Below are 16557 nucleotides of genomic sequence, written 5' to 3'. Positions count from 1 at the left end.
CGTAGAAATACACCTGCCACTAGTATTTCTCCCTCATCATCCACTCTAGGTCCCCTTGCACCGTCAGCAGTTCCTCCCGACAAGCTGGTCAAAGAAAATAGGTCACAAAATATGCAGGAGTTAGCTGGTCGAGTCTTACTTGGCTAGGCTGAGACTACACGTGGCTTAGCCTATGGCAAGGCTGGTGCACCTTGAAGATCACTCTGCAAGGTCTCTCGGTCGACCGTGAACCTAACTTCACACTCAACCACCACTTCTTGACTATGCTGATTGCTAGGGTCGTCGATGAGGGTCGTCGGGGGTGCAGAGCGAACAAGAGGGCCAACCGACACAGAAGCTCTACGACCACAACAGCGTCACATGCCCATAAAAAAAATGAAAAACTTCATTCAAATATGCTAAGCCTAAGGTATAGAGTGGTGTTTATTCTTCGGTGGTCACCACCCGAAAGAGAGACCCTACAAACTCCACCGACCCTTAGCACTCTGCATGTAGCCTCGCCTCAGCTTCGTGACCGGCAGTCATGACCCCCTCCCAAACAACCTCGTGGTTGAAGTTAGCATCGTGGCAGCGGTAGCACTAGAGACCGTACCCTCCCGCGGCTTTCACCACCTTTGCATCATCATTCGTGGTCCTTGTTGCCCAGATGCCCGGGGGTTGGGTGAACTTCTCTGCCAAGATGCGGATGGCGTAGGCCCAGCCCTACACATTCTCTTCTTTGGACCCGATGACTTCCAGGTCGATGCTCCTCAGGGGCCCCGCATCGCTAGGAAGGCATCCTTTAGAAAGCCGCAGGTCATCCGCTCGGCCTCTAACTGCTTGGAGCATCGGGCAGCGAGTGCGGCATTCTCCTGCTGGAGTGCATGCCTCGTCTCCTTCTCATCGGCCACCAGCTTCTCCAGCTCGGTGCATCTACAGTCTGCCACCTCCTTATTCGTGATCAGTTTGCTGATGGAGGTAGAGAGGCTGGCGACCAGGGAGAGTGGGTCCAAGGCAGGAGAAGGCGCTACGAGCGCTGAGGATGGCTCTGTATCTACGGAGGCCATGGCAAACAATCTCGGTATTGGAGTTGCAGCTATCTCAGGGGCTGAGGCATCTTGCTGCGGTGGCAGAAGAGAAGTGGCGGGCGAAGTCATTGTAGGGATCGAGGACCTACAAAGACGAGCAAGTTGTGGAGTCAATGAAACAACTCGGAATGTCTACGTCTAGCCAGAGAGCTTACTGCATGATCAGAGTGGTGAGCACAAGTCTCGTCCTCATGAAGCCACTAAGTATAGGCAAAGTGGGGGTCTTGCAGGCACATTTCGAAGTCTCGGGGGAGACCGGATCCACCGCCGTTCTCTTCCCCCATTGCCTAGAGGCTTGGTAAACATCATCCTGGGTACCCTTAGTTGGTTTGGTGCGAGTCTAGTCACCCCTTTGCTGGCCGGCGCCGCTCGCAGGACCTCCACCAGTGGTCGGTGGTTGACGCCAAGCAACTTGGTCGTCACCACGATCAGATGGGTTGGTATTGTGACCTGGTTGGCTGTCGGCTAGGCCAGTGTCTGGCAAGGCGGAGATCGAGTGGATGCCATAATGGATGTCTCGGCGTGCCTCTCTCCCAAAGGCAGCCTTGAAGACCTCTATGACCTCGTTAATTATTGGATGCAGGATGTCGACCTCGGGAAGACCCTGCAATGATGCAAGCCATGAAACCCTAACCCAGGAGAAGGCTTGGGGGCAAGAATTTTGGAAATGCTGAACTTACCTTCCTAAGCCATGCTCTCTTCAAGGGGGGAAGATCACATAGCGGAAGGACGTTGGCCGGAGGACCATCTTTCCTTGGGGCAGCCGACATTAGGCATCGAACCCGCGAGTTGACGACCTCGTCGGTGAGATCTAGATGATAGGGGATATGTGAGAGGCTGCACACCTAGCAAAAAAACCCAAGGGGAACGAATACATTATTACCTGAGGAGCTCTCTCGAGTGATGTTGTATGGCCCGGTGTACAGGAATGTTGGGAGTGCTCGCCTCTGTAAGGGGCACAACCGGCACTTGAAGAAGTCGCAAATGACATCTGACCTAGTTAGCTCAGCCTCTCGGAGCTGGGCAATTCGCTTGGTGAGAGTCAGTAGTTCCGGAGTTGTCAAGGGGGCACTCCCCTAATTATCGGTAACCTGCACCAGCGTGCTCAACACGTGGAGGTTGCCCAAGGAGTTGTCTGACATGAGGTAGAACCACTCCTTGCTCCAGCTCGATCGTGACTACTTGAGGCCTCGCTACATTTCACTTGGACCTTGGTTAGGCGGGCTCACTACTAGTGCGTGCCATCGGTCAACAGAGGAAGATGCTTCCATGGCAAGATCGGAGGTGGAGACCAAGGGCTCCGGGCGCAGAGGCTTGGAGGCTAAGGGAGATGATAAAAAGATTCTTTGGAATCCCCAGCGCTCCAATTTATAGGACCACCACAGTGTCTCAGCTGCGGAATGATCTGGTCTTTTTGAATTTCAAAAGGCCGCGCTTAGGGAATCGTTTCTCCCTCCCATGTTCTCTCTCTCTCTCTCTCTCTCTCTCTCTCTCTCTCTCTCTCTCTCTCCGGATGTTTAACTTCCCCTCGAGATGCGGTTTCCTGGGTCGACCATGAAAGTGGGCCGCATTGGCAACCACTCCCAGAACGAGCATGTGCTCACCTGGGGCCCAAGTGGTGCGGCCATACCGACCACGACCACAAGACACACAATGACCATGAGCCACTGCTGCGTACCACTCAGTCCACCACATCCATGATGGAGCTTGGTGGTTACTATCGGTGTGATAGGTAAGGGGGTGCTCCACAGGGCGAGCCCACACAGCTAAATGGCAGCTGACGGTTGATATCCACGAGATCACAACTTCACCCTGCGACTAGGGCGGGGCTCAGGTGACTAACCCCCTGGTCGATGAAGGCAATCCTGCGACCAGCCCCTGCTAGTTGCAGGCCAGGTACTCACCTAACCAGTCGATTCACATTAAATACTATCCACTCAAGTTTGTTCCTTCCCCAGACGCCACCTCTCGGCGAGCATAGTCGTGGGTGACATAGGGTTGGAGTGACCCATCCCCTAACATTTAATGCTATGGGAGGCCTCGCAGGCAAGCGTGCCTACGTTTGACGGATGTGACAGGGCCTGCAGGGCAACCAGAGCGGGGTGGGTGTGCATGCCCTCATAATGATGGCCTATGAGTTGTTGTTTCGTTAGGAGTAGGTCTGCTAATGTGCTTGGCACGGTCTGTTTGTATACTCTCCTTTTCCTCTGTTATATAAATGGGGGAGGACTCGGTTTGTAGAGGAGGTTCAATAACAAGTTTATCAAAGTCTTAAGAAAATACACAGGACGCAGGGCTATTATCCCACGAGAGGTTTGAATCTGGATAAATCCCTGTGTTCTTGTGTCCATTCGATCCAACCATAAGAAACACCGATCAATGTGCATGTCGTCCGGTACACCCCGGATTCATTATCAAGGATCATCCACGACATAAATATTTCAAGTTTTACTTTTCCAATTTTCAAATCCTTTTGCTATTTCTAGGGATTTATGGAAGGAATATTGACTGCTAAGAAAATCATAAACATATCAAACTTGATTTTTTTTTTTAAATTATGTTCTTATGAACTGGAAAAAAATTGGGATGCTATGGAGTTGCCTTCCCTTCTTTCTTTACCTGCCCTATATATGGCGTCTAGGCTATTCAATATAAAGTTTGGCTTCAAAACAACTTAGCACTAAAATTTCCCAAACTATTTACGTATCTATACTAATATAAAGCATGATGGAGCTCTATGACATCGTTTCTAGCTGTAAACATTTAAGATATAGAGGTGCTATCAACACTAATGTTTAAGATGTGTCCACACATAGACTGACGGTACAATAAAGATTGGCGATCAGGAGTACATTTCTTTGCTCTTCTTACATCCTGTGTTTCAACGTCATGAGCGTTATGTGTTTACTCAACCATTCCGCCTTTTCTTGAGAGAAGACGTCATTTCCATTTTCATTTTATGTGACTATATGTCGCCATCCATCTCTCCACACAACATGTGTGGGCATACAAACATGTTACACACATATTACACATACAAAGCATATATAAATACATACAGTTGGTACATAAACAGTAATCAGTTTTCCAACTAGGTGCCAGGTAGCGTCCGTCTTTTGTAACTCACCATTACTTTCCCTTTAGGGTCCAGGGCAACCTTCCCCCAGTCAGTCTCGGGAAACGAAGACACCAACTTGAGCTCAAAGTTCCTTAGTAAATGGCTCCATATCACCTTAACTTGCATATAAGCATAAGCTTCGCCGGGGCAAGCATGCCTTCCACCACTGAACGCAGTGTAAGAGAACTTGCCGCCAACTTTGTCTTCCTCCCTTCCAGGACCAAACCGGTCTGGGTCATACACATCAGGATCCTTGTAAATGTAAGGAATGTTGTTGTTGAATACCAAAGGGCTTGCTATGGTATGCCCTCTCGGGATTTCGTACTCGTGGCCTTCTCTGGTCCGTATGGTGAAGTTCTTGTGCACCTTGCGAAGAAATGTTGGTGCAGGAGGGTGCATCCGCAGCGCCTCCTTGATGCAGCAGTGTAGGAAGGTCATCTCCAGCAGGGTATTGTAGTCTATGTGGTCCCCATATTTACTGACAATTTGCTGCTGCTCCTTGACGGCAGCCTTCAAGCATTGTGAGTGGCTTAGGAGGCGAGCTCCAGTCCACGTACTGGTGGTGGAGCTTGAGTGCTTCCCGGCAAAGAGCACGGCGATCATTAGCCCGGTCACCTCAGCATCGGTCGTGGGGCGGCCGTCTTTGTATCTGGAGTCTATCAGGTTCTGCAACACATCCTCCTCAACTCGGTTGGAGCTCTTGCGTGATCTCACGATCGAAGTGAACATTTTTGAGAGCCTAGCACGCGCCCTATCGCGCCGTCGGGTCATCGGAATCGGGGCATACGGAAACAACATGGTGATCAGTCCCAAGCTGTTATCAGTGAGTTCACGGAACGTAGAGAAGAACTCGTTGAACATCTTCCCCTGAACCTCTTTCCCGAGTAAGCATCGGCCTGAGATCAGCATGAGTAACTGCTCGAACTCTTGTTTTAGATCAACAGTACCTTGCTGTCCCCATTCTACAAAGTAATTCTGTGTAGAAAATGCATGATTCCGCTTCAGATAAGTGACTCGTACATGGAGCACTAAACATGTACTCTATCCAATCACAAATACTTGACTTTTTGGACAACGGCACTGTCTCTAATATGTAGCTTTGGTCACTACTTCTCCGATCATAAATACATATCATTTTAAAAAAAATCGATTAAAATTTTAAAATTTTGACTAACAATAGTTTTTAAAATATTTAGTTTGAAAATCTTAAAATCATATATATAGATTTATCTTGAAAAATATTTTCACAATATCATAAATTTAATGAATTTTATAAATATATTCTAATAGAAAATAGTGGTCAAACTATTTATGGGAGACCATGTCTTATTCAAAACGACATATATTTATGATCTGATGGAGTATTTTTTTATTATAATATACTCCCTCGGGTTATAAATGCAAGTAGTTTTGATTTTTTTTTATCAAACTCTTAAAACTTTGACTAACAATAGCTTTCAAAATCATATATGTAAACTTATCTTAAAAAATATTTTTAGAATATCACAAATTCAATTGATTTGATAAATATATTCTAATGAAAAATAGTGGTCAAAGTTATGCATTTAAGATCGTATCTTATCCAAAATGATATGTATTTATGACTAAATGGAGTATTTATACGACCCAATAGATTTGTGATATTATGAAATTATTTTTCAAAATAAATCTACACTTATAATTTTCATATTTTCAAACCAAATATTTAAAAGCTATCATTAGTCAAACTTCTAAAAGTTGGACAGCGGAACCTCGTCCAGAAAGTCATGTCTTTGTGACCAGATGGACTAACAAAATTATGAAAAGAAGTGATACGAAACTACAATAGCTCCCGATGGTAGGCCGTGCACACACTTTTGGACAACAGTACAGACATCAGTAATCTCACATTATACCGTCCAACTCTAGTTTAGCATACATAGTACAACTAGACAGTTACACAGGAGATCTTTAAGACTAGCATTTGTAAGTAACTAAAATGCTCATGCAGCAAACAATCGAAGGTCTTATTGATGATAAGTATTAAGTAGTTAACTAATGATATAATATCCTTTCCACCAGTTATCTTAAACCTTTTCTAGAGTCAATTTATTCCAGATAAAAGATGGCATACTGTTCCTGTTAACTATTATGAAAGTATGACTTTCATCCTTCACAACTAGAGAAATAATTTGTAGAGGTGGGTGGTAACATATTTTTATAGGCGTTTAACCATGCGTCTTTAGTCGAAGGCCTATTGAAATGGACGATTTCCACAGGAACAAAAGAGATCGTCTATAAAATCTATTACCATAGGTAGTTCATTTAAGTTACTATCTGTAGTAATATGTTTCCTAAGATGGTTCACTTAAGGAACCGCCAGTAGAAATAGGCTTCCACAAGCGATTCCTTAAGAGGACCACCTTTAGTAATCGGATCTCGAATTGATGTTTTTGGCCCAAAAAACCCGATTTTATTTTCGCTCGACCAGGCACCCCCTACGGCCGCACCGTCGCAAGTTACACTATTTTTCGCGCGAAATACACGCACATGTGGTTCGTGGCACTCGAACGCGGGAACTCTCAGCTCGCGTGATACATTCTTGCCATCCCACCACAGAAGTATTGGTGATACTAATAGCATATGTAATCCTTTTGATCTCTCCTGTCCAAAACTTTAAACGATTATTTGAACATTTAAATGACCTCAAATGAAATGTTTTTAACTACAAAGTTGTAGATCTTGTCAACAGCTACAATTTTCATATAAAATTTGTTCTCATGCTACTTTGTATGAAAATGTTATTATTTTTTAAGATAACCTGTCATCCATTATCAGAGACAGTTCATATAAGGAATCGCCTATAGTAATTATTTCATTTTTTGACGTGGTTCACATAAGAAACCGCCTATGGTAATCATTGCATTTCCAGAGGTGGTTGTCGTAAGCAGCCGCATGTGGAAATTTATTTTCACAGATGGCCCGAAACCGCAGGAGCTTGTTTAGACGGTTTGTCCTATGAGCCACATGTGGAAAGATACCTTGAGTGTCCCAAAAATAATTTTTTAGTAGTGTTTGCCAATGACATTGGATTATTTTTAGACAATGGAAAGAAACTGGATATTTTACACAACAAAACTCCAAAACTAGTTCAGATGACGCCTAACCTTGTTTTAATTTGATGGTCGTTTTGCCAACAAAATTATTCTCGGCTATTTGTTGTTCCTCTCATTAAAAGTTGGATATCTTGATCTATAATATCTTGTTAATTGCATTTTCTGGCAAGACATGTATGAGGAATCAAAATAGACATGTTTTGTTACTTACCTCCACTTCTTGAATCATGGGACCAACATGGCACCTCAACTTTGATGGTTTCAGCGCATCAATATAGAAGCGATTCTGCTCAGTTCGGGTGGTGATATCTACGCCATAGCCAACCTCTTTGCCAAGCATGGGCACAGTGAACTCAAGGATATTACCATGACTAATCTCGGAATCTAGTCCTTGATAAAAATGAGCTGAGACCTCTGGTCCAATCAGGAATGTTGTTTTTAGCCCAAATAAACTTATTGTGAACGCACTCCCTAATTTTGTGTATTGCTCGTGGATCATTGTTTGGAAACCCTTTGCAACAAGCGTATGTAAAAGTCCAATGATAGAAATGCCAGTCACCACAGGAGGAGGAGGCGGCATATTGCATGCCGGACCATCCATTGTTCTTCCTCTTGCAACCTTGGTGATTACTGCAGTGACGAAAACAAGAGCTATGCAGAACCACACCGCACCATTTGCCATATCCATGCTGTTATAATCAGCAGTGATAAAGCCAAGCGGCTTGGTAGTAAGAATTAATAGTGCTGCAAGAACATGGAGATGATCAAGATCAGTCGGAAGTTAAATTAAACCCTTTGAAGGTAAATATATGCATGGCTTTACATAGCCAAAGCAAAAGCAACATGGGAATGGTTTAAAGTACAAGAACTTGATTTTCTATATATCAGGTGGTGTCTCTCCCATTGTTTTTGCGACTGGGAAACACAGTGATCTCTCCACCGTGCTCAGCATGTCACGGCGCCGCTGGGTTGGAGGAAGAAAGAAAACTAGTGCCGCGCCCAGATGATCTGGGGCAGATTATTGGAGATGGCTCCGGCGTGAGGAATCCAAGAGAGCCTCACCTTAACTTACGTGAGGCAGAACGGGAAGGAGTCGGGTCACAACCGGCGACGGGGACGGCAGCAGCTCCGATCAATCTCTGCGCTCGCTCCGGGGTCCGGGGCCCGAGGAGGAGACGAGAAAGGAACTGGGGCAGCGAAGGGATGCAGAAAAGGTGGCGCCAACGCGTTACATTTATAAGGAGTCGATAGCCGGCGCTCGCTCTCCGTCTCACGTTGGGTCGCCGCGGCGGCGAGGGCCGCCACAGACACGCCGACACGTCACTGACGCCACCACTACCAGTGATGGTACAAGGGCACGTGGGTAGAGATTGCTAACTGCCAACGAATCCACGACGGCTCTGTGCCAACTACCAAGAATACACGGCGTGACTACGACGGAGAAACAAAACTGGGCGAGGGCGGACGGGGACAGACCCCGCAGCGGCGAGGGCGAGGACGAACGCGACCCGCGCGGCGAGGACACCGCTCGGCGTGGGGTACTGTTACATGGACGGGCGGAGGGACGTGGGCGACCTCGTGCCGCGAAGAGACGACTAGGGGCTACAGTGCGCGGCATGAGGAGCACGGACGCGCGCACGTTTTCGGCTGATGATAGGTGGGGGACCGGATCCACACGTAAGTGATGACGAGAGGGGCACGCGATTAGTGACGGATTTTGTATACGTTTTGTGTGAAGAGAGGCGTAAGAGTGATGAGGCTATGATGGATCAACTTGGACCATGAAAGAAAGAGACACTACCGGAGACAGCTGCCTCAGGCACTCGGCAAAGGACGATATACACTCGGCAAAGGTTTTGCCGAGTGCTACACTCGGCAAAGGGCGCTCGGTAAAAAATTTGTCGGCAAAGACCTCTTTGCCGAGTGCACTTTATCGGGCACTCGGCAAAGGCTTTGCCGAGTGCTAAGCTGACACTCGGCAAAGGTGGCGTCTGTGCCGAGTGCCACCTGGAGGACACTCGGCAAACAGGCCATCTTTGCCGAGTGCCTGGACCGTGGCTCTCGGCAAAGCATATTGTCACTTTGCCGAGTGTCATGGCCATTGCACTCGGCAAAGTGACTGAAAACAGCCTTTTTTATTTGTTTTTTACATCCCATCCAAACAAACAGATATATATATATAACAAACATCACCAACATCACATATATATCATCAACAGCACATATATATCACCAACAACACATATATATCACAAACATCACATGTCTCACAATATATCACAAATAAGTTCACAAGTAAGCCAAGTGCTCCATCATCTACAACCACAATTGCAAATAGAAGTACCATTAACAACCATAAGTATCATCACCAAGATGGTCAATGAAACTGATTTGGTGAAGGATTCGCTGAAGCATGAGGATCGTTCGATGCCGCCGATTGATTCTGCACAAAGGAGAAGAGATTGCATGTGTGAGACAAGATAAATATATACCATACATGAATAAAACTTTCATACTCCACTAGGTTTGACCGTAAGCATGAACATACAAACTAAAACATTTATACTCACAGGAGTAGAATAGTGAGGAGGTGGAGGTGAAGCGAATAGCGAAGGTGGCGGAGCTACACCCGTAATCTGTTGCAAACCGAAGAAGTTTACCCAGGTTTCTTCGGAGATTATTCGGTTTGCAAGCATCGTACGTGACAACTTGTGCAAAACCTTCTCAAATTTTTATCACAGCCTCCACATATGATATCATGACATCTTGACAAGTTTCATGATTTTCGGACTTCGTTTGCTTTTTATACAATTTAAAAATAACTCGACCGCAAGTTCGTGGTCATGTTTCGTGAACAAGATGTTCGAAATTTGTGGTCTGTTCCTGGATACAGCCTCACATTATACTAAATAACATGAATATCATTTTTCCATTCATTTTTTTCATTATTCGAATGACTAGCAGTTATAATTTGAATTATCCAAGAAAATTCAATTAATTGAAATAAATTAAAGAAATATAGAAAAAGTCCGAGAAATGTGCCACATTGGAACATGGAGTACCAGGTATTGTATGAGGACTGCAGAAAAAGTTTGGAGGTCAAAAGTGAAAAAAAAATTAGGGTTTGCCGAGTGTCAAAAAATGACACTCGGGAAAGAAGCCTCTTTGCCGAGTGCCACGTGTTTGCCGAGTTCTTTCTCTCTGGCACTCGGCAAATAGGTAGGGTTTGCCGAGTGTCAAAAAATGACACTCGGGAAAGGAGCCTCTTTGCCGAGTGCCAGATGTTTGCCGAGTTCTTTATCTCTGGCACTCGGCAAATTTCCTCTTTGTCGAGTTCTTTCTCTGTAGCACTCGGCAAATAGGCGCTTTGCCGAGTGCCAGATGTTTGCCGAGTGCTTTCTCTCTGGCACTCGGCAAAGAGCCTCTTTGCCGAGTGCCCGATAAAAAGCACACGGCAAAGTATGGGACACTCGGCAAAGAAGCCGTCTCCGGTAGTGAGAGGTAGGTTGAGGAGTTAATTAAGAGATTCAGTCCAAAAGAAGCGTGGAAATTTTTAAACGATTTTCTCTTTGCAGGATATTCAACAGAATAATGGGATTTTAGAAAACATGAGGGAATTATGAAAATACCAGTAAATCATATACATTTTGATTAAAAAATTTCGATTTTCAAAGTTTTACTTTTGCTGGGCCTAACTGTCCTGAGCTTCAGTTCAGGGGCGGACCCAAGGCCTGGCGAGCCTAGGCAGCTGCTCGGGCTCCACCCTGGTCCGTCTCTATACATCTATGTAGGCTATGAGAAAATTCGTGACTTGTACCGATCAAATTTTGGGTAAAGCCCAGCCCGCACGGGTGCAGCTTGTGCCCATCGAGCACGAGCAGTTAAGCGCCCAGCTCTCGCACAGCCTGTCGTTGTGCCCAGCTGCCCCAGTGCCCGCACCACACGCTAGCCTGCATCTGCGTGCCCCCCAGCTGCCTAGCCTAGCAGGCCAGCACTGCATCTCCGCCGCCGCCACGCACCTACCGAGCCGAGGGGCCGACCCACCCTCGTCGAATTGATTTAACGCGGCAACTCCTGGATCTAGATCGAATCGCCCACAGTCGTTGGACGTCGGCCCGCCCTCGTCCGCCGTCTTGGCTGGCACCCGACTGCCTGTGAACACTGACACACCGTGACATCATGGCCTGTGGGCGGGGTCGCGTGGACCAGCACCCAGCTCCCGCCGAGGCACCAAACAGTCCCTGGCGGCTGGCACCAAGCCGCCGAGCGTGTGGGTTGTATAAATGCCACGGTGTCACGGTGTTCTTCGGCCTGGTCCTCCCTCTCTGTCCTCCGGCCTGATCCTCGCTCTCTGTCCTCCCTCTCTCTCCTCGATCTCTCCGTCTCTCTCCCACTCAATACATGCATACAATGAGATATATGTAATGTAAATCAATAATAAAGGCACATTCATTAATACATAGTAATTCATGTTACACATATATACATAATAATTCTCATAGGTCACCCTCGAAAAGTCAATCGAGTTGAGCCAATACAGTATCCCTCTACCTCTCCCACGATGAAGACCGCGTCTCCACGCGGACGGCTGATGGCGTATGTACGTGCGGGGACGCCAGGGGGGGATGGTGGTGGAGTAGAGGACCCGGCCACACCTGATCGATCGCAGCGTCGCCTAAGCTCTAGGCTTGCCGGCGTGTCAAAGACATCAAAGTCCGACTCCTGAACGCTAGTATGGTTTGAGCATTCGACCTCCTTCGCAGCGCACTGACGGGCCACCCTCTTGTCCTCCTCCTCCTGGGTACGCTTACAGGAGGATGCTTCTTGCTCCTCCACAGCACACAACTGACGGGCCAGCCTCTCATCCTCCTCCCCGTTCTACTCTGCAGTCCTAAATTTTGGAGAATATGCAAAAATGATATACTACAAACCACACTAATACTCTCTAAACTAGTATTGCACTGGATAGCCAAACCAACTAGTATTTCAAAAGCATGGGTATTATACCACATATCAAAATACAAGAGAATATTAAAGAGTATTCACTACACATGATCTTGAGATAAAAAGACAACAAGCCATAAGGACAGTATCTCTCATCATGTATACAGAAAGTAATGAACAACAGGAACATAATTTGTGTAAAAGTGCTCTCAGATATTGAGTAACAATTGGCCCCAAAACTGTTAAAGTTCTGCTCCCTAATTTGTTCTAGTGAATACATCATAGACAGGACAATGTTTCTGAGATTTCAGCTAGCAAATAGAATTTGATCTAGTTCTTCAAAATTTAAGACATCATCATGGACATGGCTGCTATGCCAACAAAGTGCACACTATGAACATAACAAATAAGAAAGGGCTGAGGTAGGAGAACTGAATATCAGTTTGCAAAATGACTGCTCAGAGAAGCTAACATAACAATTTACCAAGTATCAAGTATATTAGACAAACTTTGAACTCATAGCAGCACACATCCAGGGATCAATTTAACATGTATTGCACTGGATAGCCAAACCAACATGAATTTCTTAGTGTATAGGTATATAACCGAACATACAACAAGTAACATCCAGGTCTATGCTAGTGTACTTAGAAATCAAGCCCAGTCTTAGTGCATTCTTTCATCATAGAGCATAAAGCATATGTAACCTGCTGACTAGATTAACAGAGTAGGGAGGGAGGTGATGATTAAATTTACCTTTGCTCTATTGGTCGGTGAGGCGGGTGGGCACAGACGACAGCGGCAAGAGCGGGACGGGGGATGGCGGCGTCGGGGACGGAGATGGCGGCCTCCGGGACGGGGACGGCGGGGCTCCGGGGAAGAGGATGGCAGCCTTTGAGACGGGGATGACGGGGCTTAAGGGACATCGGCCTCTGGGACAGGGATGACGGGGCTCCGGGAACGGCGGTGTTGTGGAGGGCTTTCACTGCCTCAATATGAGCACCGGTAGTGAAAGAGTACATTCACTGCCGACTCAATAGGACGATCGGCAATTAAACTACTTTCACTGCCAGCCCAATAAATCCACCGGCAATCAAAGTTTCACTACCAGTCCAATATGTTCACCTGCAGTGAAACCCCTTCCACTGTTGGTACCACGGGGTGCAAAAAATTTGTTTTAATTTCGCATGCGCGCCCAGAGAATCGAACCCACGACCTGCACTAAGTAAGAACGAACAAACCGCTGGGATACTCAAGAGTTTTCGATTGAGTTTGTGCTATCTATATTTATTAACATTCTATTGACCTAAAATCCTAATACATATTTATTTAAATTTGAAAGAGTACATTCACTGTCGACTCAATAGAACGACCGGCAGTGAAACTACTTTCACTGCCGGCTTAATAAATCCACCGATAGTGAAAATAGTTTCACTGCCGACCCAATATATCCACCGGTAGTGAAACCCTTTTCACTGTTGGTACAGCGAGGTGCAAAAATTTTGTTTTAGTTTTGCACGTGCATGCTGAGAAATTGAAGCTTCCATAACAAAGGTGATGTATAATTGCATCTAAAACAAATTCATACATAGTAATTAATACAATTTAGCTACTTTGTCTTAACGATTCGCCCTTCATTATGATCACGACGTACATAGGGAGATTCACCCTTCATTATGATCACAAAAAGTTACTTTTGAAACTCTCTTTTATTGGTGAAGTTTCCCTCCCCATTGCGCAACATCTACTCCAAATCATCGACGTCGGCATCGGCCAACACCTCCTCTAGATCATCATCGGCCAACACCTCCTCTAGATCATCATCGGCCAACGTATCTCCGGTAGGTGACATATCGATGTATTCGTCGACCGTTATATCGGTGCACATGTCTTCGTCTTCTCTTCCAATGTATTACCCTTCTTGTATGATCTCAGCTTCACCGTGCTCAGTCCAACGGGTATATCCAGACATAAAGCCCCTTGGTATCAAGTGAAAATGTATCTGCTGGGTGGTGGAGAACTGCTTCTTGTTCTCGTAATCAACGCATAGACAACACATGTATTGAGACTGTGTATTTGACTTGTGCGCCGCGGCTGCTATCAGGAAACCCTCCACATCGTTCTTGTACTCTGCGCTCACACGGCTCGCATCGTACATCCATCTTCTGTTCATCTACAATTATATCATTATTTTAAATCCAAATTCAAAATATCTAGAAGATTTTGCGATCACCAACAAAAAATTATCTCGCCATCTCCTACCGGCAATTGGCCCGGGTTGGAAGAGCCACATTTTGTATGCTTTCGCGTCCGCTTCCGATGAGTATTTGTTGGTGCTATCCCTAGAAATTTTCTTTATTATTTAACCCTTATATATGACTCATTAAAGCAAAATGAAAAATAAATACGCTCATACTTAAAGTTTCCATATTAGAGATTGCTAATTAAATAAAATATAAAAATACAATTGGATCTTGCTACATACCTAAATATCATGGCTAATTTTTCTAATTCATTAAAAATCAAAAATAAATATGCTCATATCTAAAGTTTCTATATTGTAGACTTCTAAATTTATTCCTATGGTTCATTAGGATCAACTTTGAAGATTTGCCTAGGTCTCTATAAGGATAAGATCAACTTTAATTTTTTAGTAACATTTTGAGTTAAAATGCTAAATATAGGATTAACTTTGGGGATTCCAACTTACTTAAGCTCAAGATGCTCCGGCTAGAAGCTTACTTGCTGTTGAGTAAAAATACAAAGTTCACTTATCCTTAAAAAAAAAGAAGAAATGCAAATGAGAAAATGGAGAGTAAAGAAGGGATTTTGTTTGGATAGCTAGAGAAAACTCATCTAGACCTCCTTGACTAAAATTGAGCTTGAGTGGTGGGAGAATCAATGCAGAAGAAGGGATGAAACGGTTGTTGCCATAGGAGATTTTGTGTGAGAGAGAGTACTAAAATAACTCTGTTAGCTCAAGGTAGAAGGTGGGGGAAAGGTGGATATCACTGCCGGCTCATATAATCCACTAATAGTGATGTAGAGATATCACTGTCGAACAGTAGATTAAGCCGGCAGTGATGAGATATGGGTGCATCAATACCGGCTCAATCCATCAGCCGACAGATGATCTTTATAGGGTGTGCATCTAAGACATTGTAGTCTATACCGTGTCCATATTTTTTTTATGATTTGCTTTTGCTCCTCGACAGCAGCCGCCAAGTACCTTGGATGGCTGAGAAGGCAAGCTCCCGTCCACGTACTAGTGGCGGAGCTCGTGTGCTTTCCAGCAAGGAGCAAGGCGACAATCAGCCCGGTGACCTCTGATCCAGTCGTGGGACGACCGTCTTTGTATTTGGAATCTGTTTTGAAGCAGCTCGATCGGCTGATTGGTGCTCTTGCGCAGTCTAAGGCTAATGTTGTTGATGGCGAAGACGGTATTTAAACATAATAAATGAATTCTATTTATGAAAACAATTACATATAAGGCTAATGTTGTTAATGATTATGACGGTAAATATTCAAATATAAAGATTAAAGAACATATCAATGTTCAGGCCTTAGCTAGATATATATTAAATACTATCTTAGTAGCAAATAGTTATAATTCATAATATAAAATTTTCAATGCATAATATACGATAAGCTTCCTTAAATCCGTTAATTTGAAAACTATAGGTACGATAATCAAGACAAAAAAGAAAACATTACCCCAAATCTTTAATATAAAAGTTATTGATACTTTATAAAGTATAAGCTATAATCACCATCCTATCATACCTTGATGGCGGTAGTTTCAACTCTGAACCCCTACTAATTAGAGCCTCGTGATCTAATTAGATCATCTAACTAGCTCACACCCCACGACATGTTTCATGATAAACTCGAAAACTACCTTTATGACTAACCAGTTATGAAATGGCGTTTGACAGCCCCAAATTATGTCACTACATATTCTGAGAATCAATGACGATCTCAGATCTAAGGATCCTGCCGGTATACCATTTATGATAATAACTGATGGCATATCATAATAACAATCCTAACAATATTTCAAGGTGGGTCTATCCAATATTATGCTCCCTAATATAAATGTTCACATTATTAACCTGGTATCTCTATACCTATGATCCATAAAACATAATCATCAATCAATACATGTATTGATCTTATATATCATCATAATAATATGCGACCAGAAATCAATTAAGAATAACATTATGATATAAACAAAGAGTTTCATAAACAAATCACATACTTACCGATCAAAACAAATGATAGTCATTCTTAAAATATCCTAGTAACAAATTCACATGGCTTCAAATGCAGA

General features: G+C 44.5%; 1 protein-coding gene across 1 annotated transcript; it reads right to left on the bottom strand.

Moving 5' to 3' along the window:
• Nucleotides 1-3879: 3879 nt before the first annotated feature.
• LOC133900001 (obtusifoliol 14-alpha demethylase-like) lies at nt 3880-8469 on the bottom strand. The gene is made up of 3 exons (XM_062341065.1): nt 8343-8469; nt 7492-8024; nt 3880-5160 (listed from the first exon to the last, which is right to left on the bottom strand). Exons 2-3 carry the CDS (start codon nt 7966-7968, stop codon nt 4159-4161), a joined length of 1479 nt encoding a protein of 492 aa, XP_062197049.1. The 5' UTR covers nt 7969-8024; nt 8343-8469; the 3' UTR covers nt 3880-4158.
• Nucleotides 8470-16557: the final 8088 nt, after the last annotated feature.

The sequence above is a fragment of the Phragmites australis genome, chromosome 19 (genome assembly GCF_958298935.1).
Source record: "Phragmites australis chromosome 19, lpPhrAust1.1, whole genome shotgun sequence".
Classification (NCBI taxonomy): Eukaryota; Viridiplantae; Streptophyta; class Magnoliopsida; order Poales; family Poaceae; genus Phragmites; species Phragmites australis.
The sequence above is the reverse complement of the archived record's forward strand: the minus strand, read 5'-3'. Positions and strand labels throughout refer to the sequence as shown.